Source organism: Prionailurus bengalensis, chromosome X, assembly GCF_016509475.1.
Source record: "Prionailurus bengalensis isolate Pbe53 chromosome X, Fcat_Pben_1.1_paternal_pri, whole genome shotgun sequence".
Lineage (NCBI taxonomy): Eukaryota > Metazoa > Chordata > Mammalia > Carnivora > Felidae > Prionailurus > Prionailurus bengalensis.
Window position 1 is genome coordinate 59,275,933 of NC_057361.1, and position 18,294 is coordinate 59,294,226.

Sequence of the window (18,294 nt, forward strand, 5' to 3'; positions counted from 1 at the left end):
GAAAGAAAGAAAGAGAAAGAGAACTTCCTCCAGTTAGTAAAGAACATCTGTAAAAAACCCTAACACTAACATACTAAATGGTGAAAGACTGGATGTGTTCCTCCATAAGATCAGGAACAAGGCAAGCATGTCCAGTCACCACTCTTAGTCAACATAGTACTGGAAGTCCTAGCCAGTGTGATAAAACAAGAAAATGAAATAAAAGGCATATAGATTGGAAAGTAATAAATAAAACGATCTCTATTGAGAGATGGCATGACGGCCTTTTTAAAAAATTTATTTTATTTTTTTTTAGAGAGAGAGAGAGTGCGAGCAGTGGAGGGGCAGAGGGAGAAAGAGAGAGAATCGCAAGCAGCCTCCATGCTCAGCATGGAGCCTAATGCAGGGCTCAATCCCATGACCCTGGGATCATGACCTGAGCTGAAACCAAGAGTCAGACACTCAACCAACTGAGCCACCCAGGCACCCCAGTATGATGGTCTATATAGAAAATCACAAGAGATCTATAAGACAAACAATAACAACAAAACAAACAAAAAAACCCCAACCTCCTAGAACTAATAAATGAGTCCAGCAAGGCTGTAGGATACCAGATCAACATACAAAATCCAATTGCATTTCTAAGTACTAGAAATGTACGTGTGAAAACCAAAATTAAAATTATAATATCATCCACAATCACTCAAAGAAAATACATAGATAAAAATCTAAGAAAATATATATAAGAATGGTAGGCTGAAACTACTAAATGCTGATGAAAGAAATCAAAGATTTAACTACAGGGAGAGATGTACTGTGCTCCTGAATTGCAAGACTCAACACAGTAAGGGTGTCAGTTCTCCCCAAAATGTTTTGCAGGTTTTACACCATTCTTATCAAAATCTTAGCAACATTTTTTTCTTGATACAGACAAGATTATTCTAAAATGTATATGGAAGCTACAAAGAACTAGAGAGGCTAAAACAATTTTGAAAAAGAATAAAGTGGGAGGAATTACTCTACACAATTTTAAGACATAGTATGTAGCTACACAAATTGAGACTGCATGATAGGGGTGCCTGGGTGGCTCAGATGGTTGAACGTCTGACTCTTGATTTCAGCTCAGGTCACAATCCCAGGATGGTGGGATCAAGCCCCACATCAGATTGAGCTGGGCATGGAGCCTGCTTAGGATTTTCTCTCTGTCTCTGTCTCTGCCCCTCTCCTTCCCATCCCTCTCCCCTGCTCATGCACTTTCTCTCTCAAATAAAATCTTTAAAAAAGACTGCATGATGGGGCGCCTGGGTGGCGCAGTCGGTTAAGCGTCCGACTTCAGCCAGGTCACGATCTCGCGGTCCGGGAGTTCGAGCCCCGCGTCGGGCTCTGGGCTGATGGCTCAGAGCCTGGAGCCTGTTTCCGATTCTGTGTCTCCCTCTCTCTCTGCCCCTCCCCCGTTCATGCTCTGTCTCTCTCTGTCCCCAAAATAAATAAACGTTGAAAAAAAAATTAAAAAAAAAAAGACTGCATGATATTGTGTGATATTGGGGAGGGACAGACACATAGATTGATGGAACAGAATAGAGAATCCAAAACAAATTCATACAAGTACAGACAACTGAATCTTAACAAGTGCAAAAGCAATAATGAAAGATAGCTTTCTCAATGAATGATGCTGGAGCAATTGGGCATCTATAGGCCCCCAAAAAGGACTTTGATCTAAAGCTCACACTTCGCACAAAAATTAACTCAAATGGATCATAGATTTAAGTGTAAAACATAAAACCATAAAACTTTTAGAAATGAAATAGGAGAAAATCTTTGGGACCTAGGGCTTGATAAACAGTTCTTAGTCATAACATAAATCCATAAAAGAAAATATATTAAGGACTTTTGCTCTAGAAAAAAAACCTCTTAAGAAGAGGAAAAGACAAGCTCAGAGACAGGGAGAAAATATTTGCAAACCACATATCTTACAAAGGACTCATATTTAGAATACATAAAGAGCTCCTGAAACTCAACATTAAAAAAACCCAATGAGAAACTGAAGAGAATATACAGACAGAAAATTAACACATGAAAAGATGCTTAACATCATTAGCCATTAGGTAATGTATATTAAACCACAGTGATGTATCAGTACACACCTATCCAAATGGCTAAAATTAAAAAAAAGATGTGATAACACAAAATGCTGGTGAGTAGGCAAAGAAATGGGATTGCCCAAACATTGCTGGTAGGAATGTGCAATGGTGCAGCCACTCTGAAAAAGGGTATGGCAGTCTCTTGCAAAACTAAACACGCTTACCATACATCTCAGCAATAACACTCTTGCAAATTATCCTAGAGAAATGAAAACCTGTATTCACATAGAAACCTGTACACACACGTTTATATAGCCACTGTATTGGTAATAACCCCCAAATGGAAACAACCCAAATGTTTTTCAATGAGTGAATGGGTAAACAAACTGGTGCATCTATGATTATTACTGAAAATCATACAAATATTAGAGATAAGCAAGAATGCTTTGGGAGTGCAGAGGAGTGCCTTGCTCACCCTGGAAGAAGTAGAGAAGAGGGTAAGGGAAGACTTCCAGGAGGAAGTAGCACTGGAGCTTGGTCTTGAAAGGTAAATATAAGTTAACTAGATAAAAAATGTGAGAAGAGCACTCCAGGTAGACAGAACAGCATGTTCAAAGGCATGGAGTCTTAAGAGAGCACCATACATTTGAGGGCATGCAAATGGTAACTCGATGTGATTAAAGCCCTGTGAGGACTAGCAAGAGATGAGGTTGCATATGTCAGCAGAAAGGCCCTTGGGTCTCCAGGCTAAGGACCCTCTCAGACTGCAGGGAGCCACTGAAGGAATGAGTGTCATATCTGGGTTTCTGAGGGCTCTCTGTGAGACGCTGGGGAGGGTAGCTTGGAGAAGGGTGAGACTGACAGCTAAGAGACCACATGTGGAGGCTTTTCCAATGGTCCAGAGAATGTTCAAAATCCTGTGGCAGGGGCAAAGAGGGCACGGGACAAGGGCAAGAGATGCTTGGTGAATCTCAGCAAAGTGCTCATTGTTCACTGTACAATGATGAGGAGCAGAGGAGATGAGCTGTTTAGAAGGCAGAATTCATTAGAAATGGAGACCACTTCCTGAGGATGAGGACAAAGAAGACCTCTTCCCCACTGTCCCCCCTCTGCCTTGTCCACAATACTCTGTCCACTGCCCTCCCCCTACACCATGTTCCTTCTTGCCTCTGTGCTTCTGGGCTTGGGAGGTCCAGTAGGCAGAGGTGATCACCTTCCAGATTACTCAGAATGAACACATTAATGCATAAACCAGAGGTGAATTGATTTCTGTAAGGTGGGGGCATAACTTGGCCCTGGCACCTCTTGGGCAGAGTGCCCCCTTGTAAGGGCTCAGATGCCTGGGAAGCTGACTTGAATATACACTCAAAACAAAGGGAACTGGGTGTTCTGGATTTCACATAGGGGATGGCAAAGTGTAGGGCAGTGTCATCATGCAGAACGTACCAGCTTGGAAGTCAGATTTGAGTTCAGAGGCCAACCCTGCCACAGTCCCTAGATGTGCAAACTTGAACATGCTTCTTAATTCCTCTGAGCCTGTTTCTTCGGGTCTAAAATGGCAATGGTGATATTCTGCAAAACAAAGACTGTTGTGAAAATAGGGGTGCCTGGCTGGCTCAGTCAGTAGAGCAATGTGGCCCTTGGTCTTGGGGTTGTGAGTTCGAGCCCCACATTGGGTGTAAAATCTTAGGGTGATGCCTGGGTGGTTCAGTCAGTTAAGCGTCCAACTCTTGATTTCCAGCCAGGTCATGATATCACAGTTCATGAGCTTGAGCCTCCCATTGGGCTCCACAGTGTCATTGTGGAGTCTGCTTGGTATTCTCTCTCTCCTGATCTCCCTGCCCCTCCCTCCCAAGATAAATAAACTTAAAAAAATAAAAAATAAAAATAAATAAAATAAAATCTTATGGGTGTCTGGGTGGCTCAGTCTGTTAAGCATCTGACTCTTGATTTCAGTTCAGGTTGTGATCTCACAGTTTGTGGGGTAGAGCCCCACATTGGGCTCCATGTTGGGCATAGAGCCTGCTTGAGACTCTCTCTCTGTCCCTCTCCTTCTGCCCCTCCCCTCCTCACACATGCATGTGTGTGTCCATGTGTGCACTCTCTCTCAAAAAAAATTTAGTATAAATAAATAAATAAATAAATAAATAAATAAATAAATAAATAAATATCATTTAAAAAAACTGTTGTGAAAACTCAAAGAGATACTGAAGGGAAAGCATCTGACTCATGCTACATATGCCACTTGTGTTGGTTGTTTTCCACTGTCTCAAATGAACACCGCCTCTGAAAAAAATCTACCTCACTAGATACTGGAATATTAATGTTCTCCAGAAACTGCTTGCTTAGACAATGCTAGACAAACATAGATGGAATCTTCTTCTCTGAAGCACTTTAAAAAGAATTACAGTTGTTCAAAGCTTCATTCTCTCATGCCAGACATGTTACAAGGGCATGAAGAGGATTAGAAAGTTCTTTGGCCACTGTGCTCAGGAGACCCATCCATCCCATTGGCAATATACCTGCATCCATTTGCCATAATGGGTGGCTACTTTTGCAGGTGGCTGATCTCATCCACCGTGTACTGATTTTTCTTTCTTTCCATTTCCAAAGGTGACCTTTTCCTACCCTTATCTGCAGAGGCTGGGGCCCAGAGCTCCCCATGGATTTACCACCTCTGAATGGGATCAATTAGATCTCTATGCTCTGTTGCTTCAAGCTCCCCTTTCGGAATAAGCTCTGCTAGGGTCTCAAATGGGAAAGAAATTGCAGCCTTTTGTTTGTACAGCAGGTAGGGCAGGACAGTGAGTCTCGGTCAAGGTTTGTGGACTTCTGGGAAAAAGACTGCCAGCTTCCCTTCCTAAGTATTCCTTGTTTAAGAAATACATGAAAGAATCAGTCTGAGGAGGTAATTAATAGAAAATACAACTGGCACCCATTCCTGGCTCTGACTCACTGTGCGCACTCCCGCAGTCGTTACCATGGTTTCAAGGCTGAAGTTTTCTCCTCTCTGCCCCCCTGCCTGCTCTTACGTTCATTTGTCACTCTGCTCCACAGACTCCTCCACAGTCGGTCTCCATAGACTGGTGCCGACTTAACCCTGTAGAGAAGCTGGCTTTTATGGTGTTTGTTTTACAAATAATGTTTATTGCTCTTTTTTCTTGAATAAAAGAAAAATACATGCCAATTGATATAAACACAGTATAATATAAACAGAAATAAATAAAAGGTAGTCACAAACTCACATTCCAGAATGAACACTTCAGATTTTTTTTTAAGACTTGATTTTTTTTAAGTGATCTCTTCACCCAACTTAGGCCTTGAACCCACAACCCCAAGATCAAGAGTCACACGTTCCACCGACTGAGCCAGCCAGGCACCCTGAACACTTAAGATTTTATATTTACTTCCCTGCCTTTTTGTGATGCATACTGCATAGTTGAGATTGTATATGATTCTTAATCTGACTGCCTTACAGTGCTTTTGACCTTGAAACCCCCCAGCAGACCAATGTCTTCTCCTTTGAGCTATTGGCCCCTAGATACTGCTTCAGGTAAGTTAAGCCACTTACACAAACTTGTTTATTATAGTTGTTGCTGTTACCTGCTGGAACACACAGAGCTCTCACAATATTTCAGGCACTAAGCATTTGTCAGGTGCATCTGCCATTTAATACTGGCTCTTCACTGGGATCTGAACTCTGCTTCATTCCCACTCTTCATTCCACGGTCGGTGGTCACAGGAAGGGCTGTTCCCTATGAAAAACCAGAAGTAAAGTGCCTCCTGGGCTCCTGGCTGTGGATGAGCTGATGAACATGAGGCCATACTGACATTGTCAAATTCCATCCCCCCAGCCAGACTTGGAAAGTCAGTACATGGGCAGGATCCACCTCACAAGCAGAGAACCAATGATCCCCTCAGCATTGGATGTGTTTCCTACAGTTTATCACTCCCAATCCGAAACAAAGAGTGCCCAAGATGTGGTATGTCCAGAAGTCACAGCAGTACAACAAGAGGGGACTGGTTGTTACGTATGAGTTGGGGGTGGGCACAGTATCAAAAGTGCTTGATCCTTTGGTCTGGGCATGAAGCACCGAAGTCCAGCAAGGCTGTATCCAAACACTAAACTCTGAACTGGAGTTCTGGCTGGTAGTGGCAAGCTGGGACGGCTATCTTATGGAGCCTAAGAAAAAGGTTTGACCTTATATACAAATCAGGAGAAGAGGGGTTACAGATAAGGGAAGAAAGTGTGGGGACACAAATTCAAAACTCATTCATCTTACTCTAACATTCTGTGAGTTAGTCGTTGGTTTCTGTGCTTTACAAATATAAACTTGTTTAATTCTCTTAACACCCTGTGAGTAGGTACTATTATCATCAACTCCATTTTACAGATAGTGAAACTGAGCCAAAGAAGGATGAGGTAATTTCCTCAAGGTCACAGAGCTCGTAGCCAGATGGTGGAGCAGTCTGGCAGCCAGGCAGTCTGGCTCCAGAATCCATGCTTTTAAGTATTTTATACTGCACCATTACAGAAAATTTGGAAAATACACAGAAACATATACAACAACCTGTACTAGCACCACTGGTCACATTTTGCTAGGTGGTAGCCTTCCTGTCTTTTATGCATATATAATAGAGCACACTATATACTTTTTCTAAAAAATGAACCATATTCTATAGCTTGGTCTGTAACCTTCCTTAAGTCCATTTCCTGTGTCAGCTTTTCAGACAGCTTTACACTCATTATTTTAAATGGCGCATATCCTTTTGTGTGATTGAAAACATTATTTATTTAAGCAATACCCCACTGAGGAACATTTAGACCGCTTCCAATTTTTCTCCATGACAGAGTTCTGCAAGAGGCAGAAGGGTGATAGCTTTTTTTTTTTTTAACTATCTTCTAAATCCAATCAGCTACAGCCGCAGAATAAAATTTAAAAATGAAAAACCTCAAGAGAGAGCAAGGCCTACGCGTAGGAGAGAGCAGGAGGAGGGGGCAACCACCGCGGCTCTTCCTCCTTTCCCTTTGTCTGGCGGCCCCGCGGGATTGGCTAGAGCCGGCGCCAAGGGACTGCAGAGGCCCGCACCTTCCACTACGCATGCGTGGAGGAGATGTGCAGGGGAGTGAAGGAGCATGGGAGCTAGCGCAAATAATGGCGTGCGATAGAAGGAACAGCAACAACAAAAAAAAACGCAAAGGCGGGGTTTCCCGCCCCTGCTTCACCATTGGCTCCGCCCGTCTAACAGAACCGAACTTCTTATTGGTCAAACATCTTCAGCTCCATTGGTCCGCGGGCCCAAGGACCGGGTCTGCCCCAAATTATGCCTGCTTCCAGGGCCACAGCAAAAACTGTCAAGTTCGATGCCGTTTTCAGGCATTTGTTTCGGACATGCCCGTGGGGCCTGAAGGGGCTTTGTCAGGCAACCGAAGCCTTTGACAGTACGGCCCCAAGATTCGAAGATGCCGCCCAAGGGAAAAAGCCGTTCCGGGAAAGGGGGGAAAGGTAGATCGGCCAAAGCAGCCAGAGACAATGGGATCGGATGAGGAGCGAGGGGAGGAAGCCGACCGGCGACCCCCAGGGCCCGGGACGGGGCAGTGGGTGGCCAGTGACTAAAGGATTGACCCGGAAGTGAGAAGTTGGAGACAGTGCGGACTTCTCTGGAAAGCCTTTATTGAAAACGTAGGGGAATTAGATGGTAGATAGAGGAAGACAAAGGACTAAGAGGAAGTTTTGATGGTTTCTTCAAAATGGGGAAAACTTGAGAGTGAGGCTGACGTAAAGGATCTGGTAGAGTTAGAGAGGTAAGGGGCCGGAAGGAGTGAAGTTGGAGAAAATGGGGTCTAGGACAGAGGTGGAGAAGTTGACCTTTGAATAGGAGAAAGGACACTTTATGCTTGAGGCCATAGGGAAAGAGACGAGGATGGGTGTGGTTGTAAAAATTGGGGCCACAATGGGGAGTTGTTTATAGGATATCATGATTCATGGCCTCAATTTCTTGTTAAAGTGGAAGGCAAGGGTAATTTTTAAGACCGAGGGGCAAGGACTGAGTGAGGTTCTTAAGAGTGGTAAAGGTTTGGAGTCGTCATTGGGGGTGATGGGAAAGGGGAGGAAACACTAATAAAAGGATCAGCCCTCAAGGCTGAGAGCCTAAGGTTGAAGGCCATGAATTTGTAGAGGACACAATCTGCACAGTCATGATTTACCTGGTAACTTGCAACTGACACAATATAAGATTGAAAAGAGCAAGGTGTAGCCTTGAGCCAAGGTTGAGGGTTTGTTGGACAATGAGAATAGAATAGCAGAACAAGTGAATTAAGGGTGACAGTGGGAACACAGATGATGGAGCATGGGGTCCAGACTGGCAGGGGAAGGAGAAATGGGTAGCCCAGGGAAACACATCAGGATAAAGGTACCGAAGTTGGGAGTGATTTCTGTGAAGTCAAAGAGCCTGTGTTGTGGGAGTGAGGCATGAGAAGGCTGGAAGAACATGAAGTTATAGCCAGAGACTGAACTGTTAGTTCTCGGTGGCACAGTTCCATCGTGTTGTGCCCTTGGGAGCAGGTGGCCTGGAGTAGAAGGCATGGACATTGAGGAGGAGGGAGGTCCAGAAGTGTGAAGGTAGGTTGTTGGGTGATTCCTCAGCCTAGGTGGTGAGGTCATCCAAGATGATGGCAAGAGTGAGGATGGAAAGGCAGCCTGAAACTGCTGCCAGAGTCCTCAGTCAATCAAAGGGAGTGAAGTGGTGGCAGTCAGAAGATGGCAGCATCGAGCAGGGGAGAGGCTGGGATAACAGGAATGCATCATCGTTCAAGAGTGAATGTACAGCAAACCCACTTAAGAGTTTGGTGTAATAAAACTCCTTTGGCAGTAACATTTTCCTAGGCATTTGGTGATCAGCATTTTGGGTTTTCAGTTTAGTTGGACATTTATTGAACAACTGTTGTGTGCCAGGTACTGTGCTAGGCATTGGAGATACTAAGACAAGTAAGATGGAATCTCCTGATTAAAACTTTTCAGTGGTTCCCTATTGTAGGTTCCTTAGTGGGGCTCATAGGCCCTCATGCCCTAACCTTCAGCCATTTCCCCAGGGCTTACTTATCTCACAGCACTCACACCTCAGACTTGGATTCATCCATAGTTTCATACACACCACGATGTTTGACCACCCTGGGGTGTCTCCTCATCCTTGTCCTTTCTTCACTTAGCTTCCATTCATCCAGGAAACCTTTCCTGACTGGCTAAAATGGCTCTCTGTGCTTCCACAGCCTCTGTCCATAGATCACAGGTCATTCTCCTGAAATGATCTGTTTACGTACCTGTCTTCCCCAGTAGAATATGAATTTCCTGAAGGAAGATACCATGGCTTGTTCATCTTTGTATGCCCAGTGTCTAATAGTTATTTAGGAAATGTTTATTGAACTGAACATTTAATCCAGCAGTAGTTCTTAGGAACATCAGCCTCTAACAGTAAGTATGCTGCCACAAACACCAAAGTTGGTGTAGTGGTGAGATGACATAATAGTAAAATGTAAGATGCTCCCTGTGGTGGTTAATCTGAATACCGACAACTTTTCTTAGTAAGGTATCAATAGGCAATGCAGGAGACTCCAGGAATTTGGACAATGAATACATTCTTTAGCCAAATATGGGTGGTGGGAAATTTGATCTTTATTTAAAGTAGATTCTTAGAGATTTTACTTATTGGAATTGTGAGTACTCAAATACATAGTTGCAGTGCTTATTAGAAATCTTACAGGAGTGGGGCGCCTGGGTCGCTCAGTCTGTTAACGTCCGACTTCGGCTCAGGTGAGGATCTTATGGTTTGTGAGTTTGAGCCCTGTATCGAGTTCTGTTCTAACAGCTCAGAGCCTGGAGCCTGATTCAGAGTCTGTGTCTCCCCCTCTCTCTGCACCTCCCATGCTCATGCTCTGTATCTCTCTGTCTCTCAATAATAAATAAATGTTAAAAAAAAAATCTTACAGGAGCTCGGGGATTTGCCCTTAGAAGCAAGATTTCAAATTGGGTCCAGAGAATCTGGACCAGACTTTTGGCACTCTCATTCATCCATTAGCACACTCACTTGTATATCTGTTTTCTACGAAGGGCTTATGTGGGCATGAATTTCTTGTTTTAAGAGAGGTAAGTCACAGATTAATTGTAGCTTCATGTAGTAAAGTGGCAGAGTGCCCCTTTGAAGCATGGTGCTATGACAGAAGTATCCACTCCTCTTGTATTGGACCTTTCTGTAAATGTCAAGATGCATTTTAAATGAGTACCTATGATCTCTTCTCTAAAGGGGGAGCAGCCTCTGGGAGTGACAGTTCTGACAAGAAGGCTCAGGGTCCCAAAGGTGGTGGCAATGCAGTAAAGGTGAGTTACTAGTTCCTTTTCTTTCATGTTAAATATAAATAACATACATATACATGTGTTATTTTGGTACCCAGAAAAGGAAAAGACAGTATGCGTAACACATTCTAAGAGGCTAGCCTACTTAACTACTGGGGCACCTGGGTGGCTCAGTCAGTTAAGCATCTCACTCCTCATTTCAGCTCCGGTCACGATCTCACGGTCATGATGACCAGTCATGATCGAGTCCCTCATTGGACTCTGCACTGAAATGGTGTGGAGCCTGCTTGGGATTCTCTTTATTTTCTCTCTCTTCCCCTTCCCCCCCGCCAAAATAAACTTAAAAAAAGAGGCTAGCCTACTACTGATAGGAAATCAAGATAACATAAAATTGGAAAATAGGGACCAGTCTCACAAAGTAATTCTATTTTATTTATTTTCTCAACTGTTCCCTCAAACATCCAGAATTTCTTCATACTTTGTATTGTTTCTTAACATGTATTAAGTTAGATCTTCCCAGTAAATGAATGAACTGTTTGTCAGAAAGAAATAATATTTAATATTTTATGTTGCTCCCCCAATTGGTAAGCTACAATCCAGGGACCTGACCATGAACATTGGGATGGGAGGCAATCACAAATAACTATTTGAAGTACTTGACCTAGTACAGAAGAGTGTTATCTGCCCTGGGAAAACAGAACCTTACTACTTAGTGCTACGTAACAAGGCAGTTTCATTGTTTCAGAGTATGGGATCCGATACTTGGATTCATTCATTCAATAAGGATTTAGTGACATCTGCCCTGTGCCAAGCAGTGTACTGAGATGGTTTCTGTATTTAAAAACAAAAACAAAAACTGGCACCAGGGTGGCTCATTCAATTGAGCTTTCAATTTCAGCTCAGGTCACAATCTCATGGTTCATGAGTTTGAGCCCTGCGTTGAGCTCTGTGCTGACAGCTCAGAGCCTGAAACCTGCTTCAGATTCTCTGTCTCCGTCTCTCTCTCTCTGCCCCTCCCCTGCTCACACTCTGTCTATCTGTCTCTCAAAAATAAATAAACAGGGGCGCCTGGGTGGCGCAGTCGGTTAAGCATCTCACTCCTCATTTCAGCTCCGGTCACGATCTCACGGTCATGATGACCAGTCATGATCGAGTCCCTCATTGGACTCTGCACTGAAATGGTGTGGAGCCTGCTTGGGATTCTCTTTATTTTCTCTCTCTTCCCCTTCCCCCCCGCCAAAATAAACTTAAAAAAAGAGGCTAGCCTACTACTGATAGGAAATCAAGATAACATAAAATTGGAAAATAGGGACCAGTCTCACAAAGTAATTCTATTTTATTTATTTTCTCAACTGTTCCCTCAAACATCCAGAATTTCTTCATACTTTGTATTGTTTCTTAACATGTATTAAGTTAGATCTTCCCAGTAAATGAATGAACTGTTTGTCAGAAAGAAATAATATTTAATATTTTATGTTGCTCCCCCAATTGGTAAGCTACAATCCAGGGACCTGACCATGAACATTGGGATGGGAGGCAATCACAAATAACTATTTGAAGTACTTGACCTAGTACAGAAGAGTGTTATCTGCCCTGGGAAAACAGAACCTTACTACTTAGTGCTACGTAACAAGGCAGTTTCATTGTTTCAGAGTATGGGATCCGATACTTGGATTCATTCATTCAATAAGGATTTAGTGACATCTGCCCTGTGCCAAGCAGTGTACTGAGATGGTTTCTGTATTTAAAAACAAAAACAAAAACTGGCACCAGGGTGGCTCATTCAATTGAGCTTTCAATTTCAGCTCAGGTCACAATCTCATGGTTCATGAGTTTGAGCCCTGCGTTGAGCTCTGTGCTGACAGCTCAGAGCCTGAAACCTGCTTCAGATTCTCTGTCTCCGTCTCTCTCTCTCTGCCCCTCCCCTGCTCACACTCTGTCTATCTGTCTCTCAAAAATAAATAAACAGGGGCGCCTGGGTGGCGCAGTCGGTTAAGCGTTCGACTTCAGCCAGGTCACGATCTCGCGGTCCGGGAGTTCGAGCCCCGCGTCAGGCTCTGGGCTGATGGCTCAGAGCCTGGAGCCTGTTTCCGATTCTGTGTCTCCCTCTCTCTCTGCCCCTCCCCCGTTCATGCTCTGTCTCTCTCGGTCCCAAAGATAAATAAACGTTGAAAAAAAAATTAAAAATAAAAAATAAACATTAGGGGCGCCTGGGTGGCTCAGTCGGTTAAGCGGCTGACTTCAGCTCAGGTCATGATCTCGCGGTCCGTGAGTTTGAGCCCCACGTCGGGCTCTGTGCTGACAGCTCAGAGCCTGGAGCATGTTTCAGATTCTGTGTCTCCCTCTCTCTGACCCTCCCCTGTTCATGCTCTGTCTCTCCCTGTCTCAAAAATAAAACGTTAAAAAAAAATTTTTTTAATAAAAAATAAATAAATAAATAAACATTAAAAAAAATCTTTAAAAAATCCAGCAGGTAAGAGATGGTTTCTATTATCACAGTATACTTGGAGAAGTTAGGTAAAGATAAATTTCACTGCTGTATAATAAGTGGAGTAGTGGATTGCATCGTATAAACCCAGCCATGCACATGCAGCCAAAAAAAAGAGAGAGGGAGCATAGAAATAGTGTGGGCTTTTCTACCCACTTTTCTACTCGATGACCCTATGCCCCAGAGAAAGTGAGGTAGGAGACATTAATCAGCTTCTCCATAGTAGACCTCTGTTCTCGTATGAGCATCCAGTTATGTGAAGTGGGATTCTGGTATCCAAAGAGAAGTTCTCATAAAACGTGGTCCCTAAATATAAACCAAGTACTTCATCTGGTGTTCAGCTGAAGAAGTTGTCATTGTTGCCGCAGTCTGGGGAGATAGGCTGTGTTGGGTTTGATGAGGGCTGACATGTTGGTCTCCAGTATGGCATCTTCATAAGGGATATTGTAGGGAATTTTGGCCATATGCAATTTTCACCTTATATGCTGACTTTTACAAGCACCCAACACAAGAGACTGCTCCGCTGAACATGGCTTCAAAGAGGATTCTTGCTCTTTCTGGAAAAAAAATGAATTCAGTGTGGCTGTGCATGAGGTATGTGGAAAGAAGTGGCACATAGGAAATTTGATTAGAACTAAATTCTCTTGCTAAGCTTTTTCTTTTGAGATTATTTTATTTTATTTTTATTTTATTTTGGGAGAGAGAGCAAGCACATGAGCAGGGGAGGGGCAGAGAGAGAGGGAGACAGAGAATCCCAAGCAGGCTCTAAGCTGTCAGCACAGAGGCTGATATGTGCCTCAATCCCACAAACCGTGAGATCATGACCTGAGCCAAAATCCAGAGTTGGACACCTAACCAACTGATCAACCCAGGCACCCCATCTTTTGAGATAATTTGAGACTCACATTCCACTTGTAAGAAATGGTACATGTGCTGTTTCCCGTTTCCCCCACTGATAACATGTTTACATCAAACTCTAGTACAACAGCACAACCAGGAGGTTGACGTTGATCCAGTAAACATACAGAACATTTCCATCACCCCCAGAATCCCTCTTGTTGCCGTTTTATAGCCACACCCACTTTCCTCCCCCACCTTCCCTCTGTCCTTAACCCCTGGCAGCAACTGATCTGTTCTCTATTTCTGTAATTTTATAATTTCAAGAATGTTACACGAATGGAATGACACAATATGTAACCTTTTGGCTTTTTCACTGGCATAATTCTCCAGAGATTTCACCTATCAATAGTCTATTCCTTTGTATTGCTAAGTAGTGTGCCATGGAATGGGTGTGCCGTAGTATGTTTAACTGTTCACCTACTAGAGGACATCTGAGTTATTTCTGGTGTTTGGAAAGGTCCCAGTAGGAAGGGAACCCTGGAACCCTCCAGCCTTTTAGGGGCTAGGCTCCTTCCACATCCTGCCATCCTGCTTTCAACCCCACTCCTGAGCCCACACCCTGCCTTGTGTCTCTAGAGCTGTCCGGATTCTGAAATCCACCTGCCAACCACAGCTTCCCTCCTTCCCCTTTGCTTCCTGCCTCCCCCAGTCTTGTTCTGTTCTTCTGTGCACATGGACCTCTAGCCCTCGAGCCTGCCTGTTCTTCCCACCGTCTCCCGGCTTCGTGTCTGTTTTCCAAGCCCTGTATGTTCTGTAGGCTGGAAATTAGATCAGAGAGCTTGACCACTGGATGTCGGAGCCCCGACTCTTCCTTTTGGTCAGCTGTTGCATCCACCTGCCAGTCTACTTCCTTTACATTAAAATTTTTTTAATGTTTGTTTATTTTTGAGAGAGAGAGACAAGGAGAGGGATGGAGGGGGTGCAGACAGAGGATCCAAAGCAGGCTCTGTGCTGACAGCAGCATGCCCAATGAGGGGCTTGAACTCACGAACTGTGAAATCATGACCTGAGCCGAAGCCAGAAGCTTAACTGAGTAAGCCACCCAGGTGCCCCTACTTCCTTTACATTTAAACCTAGAACTGCTGGGCCCTGCTGGAGAGTCACACAGCCTTGGGAATTGGGACCACTAATTCCTGGTCTCTAACCTTAGCTAGGCTCTCAGTACTACTCAGCAGTCCTCTGCCACTCACTTCAAGCTATCCACCACCCTGCTCCAGTCCGTCAGTAGATAACTTCGTCCATTGTTTCTCGAATCCTCAGATTCGCCTAGATAGCTTCTCAAACTACCAATGTCCTGGACCTTGGTGGATTTTTTGTTTATCTTTTAAAAAAATTTTTTTAATGTTTATTTATTTCTGAGAGAGAGTGAGAGAGAGAGAGCATGAGTGAGGGAGGGGCATAGAGAGAGGGAGACACAGAATCTGAAGCAGGCTTCAGGCTCTGAGCTGTCGTCGGCATAGAGCCTGATCAGGGCTGGAACTCAAAAGCCGTGAGATCATGACCTGAGCCGAAGTCGGACGCTCAACCTACTGAGCCACCCAGGTGCCCCTCAAAAGCACTGAGGACGATTCTGAAATACTGCCAGGGTTGACAAACACTGACCCAGTGTCACAGGGTTGGTGTGAGGATTTCATGAGAGAAGTGCTTAGCACATGCCTAGCAAATAATAACTTTTAAATATTGTTAAATTTTCAGAAGAAAATGGAAACCTGATCTATTGTGAGGAACTCGTTGGCTTTCTGGCCCCCTCTCCAACAAAGTTCTCTTCACCCACATCTCCTTTCTCTGTCTTCTCATCTTTCTTTCTTTAAGACTAATAAGTTTTTCAAGCAGGGCTCTGAGTACCAGGCCTTATCCTGCATTATGTCCACCCTGTTTCTTTGCTCTGTCTTCAACCTTTCCCTCTTTACTGCATCTTTCCCTTCATTCTGAGACCTCTGCCCAGGGACCTTTAAAATACGTACATGTTGGGCTGCCTGGGTAGCTCAGTCGGTTAAGCGTCCAACTTCGGCTCAGGTCATGATCTCACAGTCAGTCCTTGAGTTCGAGCCCTGCGTCGGGCTCTGTGCTGGAGCCTGCTTTGGGTTCTGTGTCTCCCTCTCTCTTTGCCCCTCCCCCAGTTGTGCTCTGTCTCTCTCCCTCTCTCTCTCTCTCAAAACTAAACATTTAAAAAAATTTTTAAAAAGCAAATAAAATATAAAAAACAATAAAAAATAAAAATAACATACATACATGTCTGTGACCATTTTCTTCTGATAAGAGCCCTTTCTCTTTTTCTACCTCAGCTGGGCGAGTACCCCACACGGATTTCCTTCCTGCCTCCTATCTCTCCCTCTGTCTGCCCCCTACTATCTGGCTTCTGCAGTTTCTACTCTTCTGAAACTGCTTTTGCTAAGGTCATCAATCACTCATTACTAAATTGGTTGTACTTTTTACCTGATCACTGCCGCATTTAAGCCTGTTGATCATTTCCTCCTTGAAACTTTCTTTTGGCTTGGTTTCTATTAACACACCTTTCCTACCTTTCTGGCCTTTCTTTTTGTATTATGATTATTGAGTTTTTTCCTTGCTTATTGCTTAAACATCAGTGTTCTCCAAGGATGTCTTTAACCTACATTTCTCCTATTCTCATTCTACGTAACCTCCCTGGGCAATCTCATCACCTCCCATAGTGTCAGCTGCTACCTCTGTGCTAATCACTCCCAAATTCTCTGTGGGTTGGCTCTCTTGTTTTTTAAGTTTGTTCATTTATTTAGAGAGAGTGAGAATGCACAGGAAAGGCAGAGAGAAAATCCCAAGCAGGCTCTCCACTGCCCTATGAGAACACATAAGTACTATTATTATCTCAGTGCACAAAGGGGGAAACACTTAGAGGTTTAAGAAAATGCCTACAATTGGGGCACCTGGGTGGTTCAGTCAGTTAAGTGTCTAACTTCTGACTCAGGTCATGATCTCACAGTTTGTGGGTTCAAGCCCCACATTAGGCTCTGTGCTGATGGCCTAGAACCTAGAACCTGCTTTGGATTCTGTGTCTCCCTCTCTTTCTGCCCCTCCCCCACTTGTGCTCTGTCTCTCAAAAATAAATAAATGTTAAAAAATTTTTAAAAAGAAACAGAAAATGCCTGCAATTGTACAGCAGAGGTGGGATTTGACTCAAGGGCCTAAGCTTTCAACCATTCTGTTTTCTCTTCCTGTTACCATTGAAGTACATGGTTAAGATGGTAGCTTCCCACAGCCAGGTGCCCATTTTCCATCTAAATCAGATTTCTGAGGGGTGCCTGAGCTCAGTCAGTTAAGTGTCCGATTTCTCCTCAGGTCATGATCTCACAGTTTGTGGGTTCAAGCCCCGTGTCGGGCTCTGTGCTGACAGCTCGGAGCCTGGAGCCTGCTTCAGATGCTGTGTCTCCCTCTCTCTGCCCCTCCCCTACATGCGCTCACTCGCTCTCTCAAATATAAACACTGAAAAATTTTTTTAGTAAAAAAAATTTTTAAGTTAATTTAAAAAAAATCAGAGTTCTGAGATAGTGTCTTGACATGGGAAACGAGCTTGTGGCCATTGCCCAACTGAGCAGACTTCAGGGTTTTGTTGCCGTAACCTGATCTATTTTTTCACTACTGGGGGTAATACAGCATGACTGCTGTACTGTGAGAAAAGGAATTGTTTGTGTCTCTCAAATTATGTGACCATACTTTTTCCTTGTAGGTCAGACACATTCTGTGTGAAAAACATGGGAAAATCATGGAAGCCATGGAAAAGTTGAAGTCTGGAATGAGATTCAATGAAGTGGCCACACAGTATAGTGAAGATAAAGCCAGGCAAGGGGTATGGTGTTGTTTTCATTTATCCCCCATGGAGGATACACAGTAGTAGGGGTTATTTCTATGTTCTGCCTTTAATTTTAGCCATATCTTGGTTTAAAGATCTTAAAAGCAGAAATGTACAGTTGCGTACAGGGCACCTGTTGTCTAAGACTAGGCACGGCCAAACTCGCACAGCTGAGACACCTGGCAGCATTGTGAGTGCTTATGTGTTCAGTCCAGGTTTGGATCTCTTTCACCCATTTGTCCTTGTCAAGCCCACTTCTTTACAGCCCAGGCAAATAAAACTAGGAACCTTAGCATTTGTGTTGGGAAATTCTCAAGCTACTGTAGAACTGTTTCCTCTGGAGGGCCACCTGATGTCACATATCTTTTGGGTTTTTCAGGGTGACTTGGGTTGGATGACCAGAGGTACCATGGTGGGACCATTTCAAGAAGCAGCATTTGCCTTGCCCATAAGTGGGCTGGATAAGCCTGTGTTTACAGACCCTCCGGTTAAGACAAAATTTGGATATCATATTATTATGGTTGAAGGGAGAAAATAAAATTGTATGGAAGACTGACAGTGTTTTATACAATTCTGTTTATTTCTTTTTTTAAAAAAATTTTTGATGTTTTAATTTATTTCTGAGACAGAGAGAGACAGAGCATGAGCAGGGGAGGGGCAGAGAGAGAG

At 43.8% G+C, this 18,294-nt stretch overlaps 1 protein-coding gene across 1 annotated transcript; it reads left to right on the forward strand.

The window, feature by feature from the left end:
• Positions 1 to 7,437: 7,437 nt before the first annotated feature.
• On the forward strand, positions 7,438 to 18,181 carry PIN4 (peptidylprolyl cis/trans isomerase, NIMA-interacting 4). The gene is made up of 4 exons (XM_043569850.1): positions 7,438 to 7,567; positions 10,362 to 10,435; positions 17,503 to 17,622; positions 18,005 to 18,181. Exons 1-4 carry the CDS (start codon positions 7,525 to 7,527, stop codon positions 18,161 to 18,163), a joined length of 396 nt encoding a protein of 131 aa, XP_043425785.1. The 5' UTR covers positions 7,438 to 7,524; the 3' UTR covers positions 18,164 to 18,181.
• Positions 18,182 to 18,294: the final 113 nt, after the last annotated feature.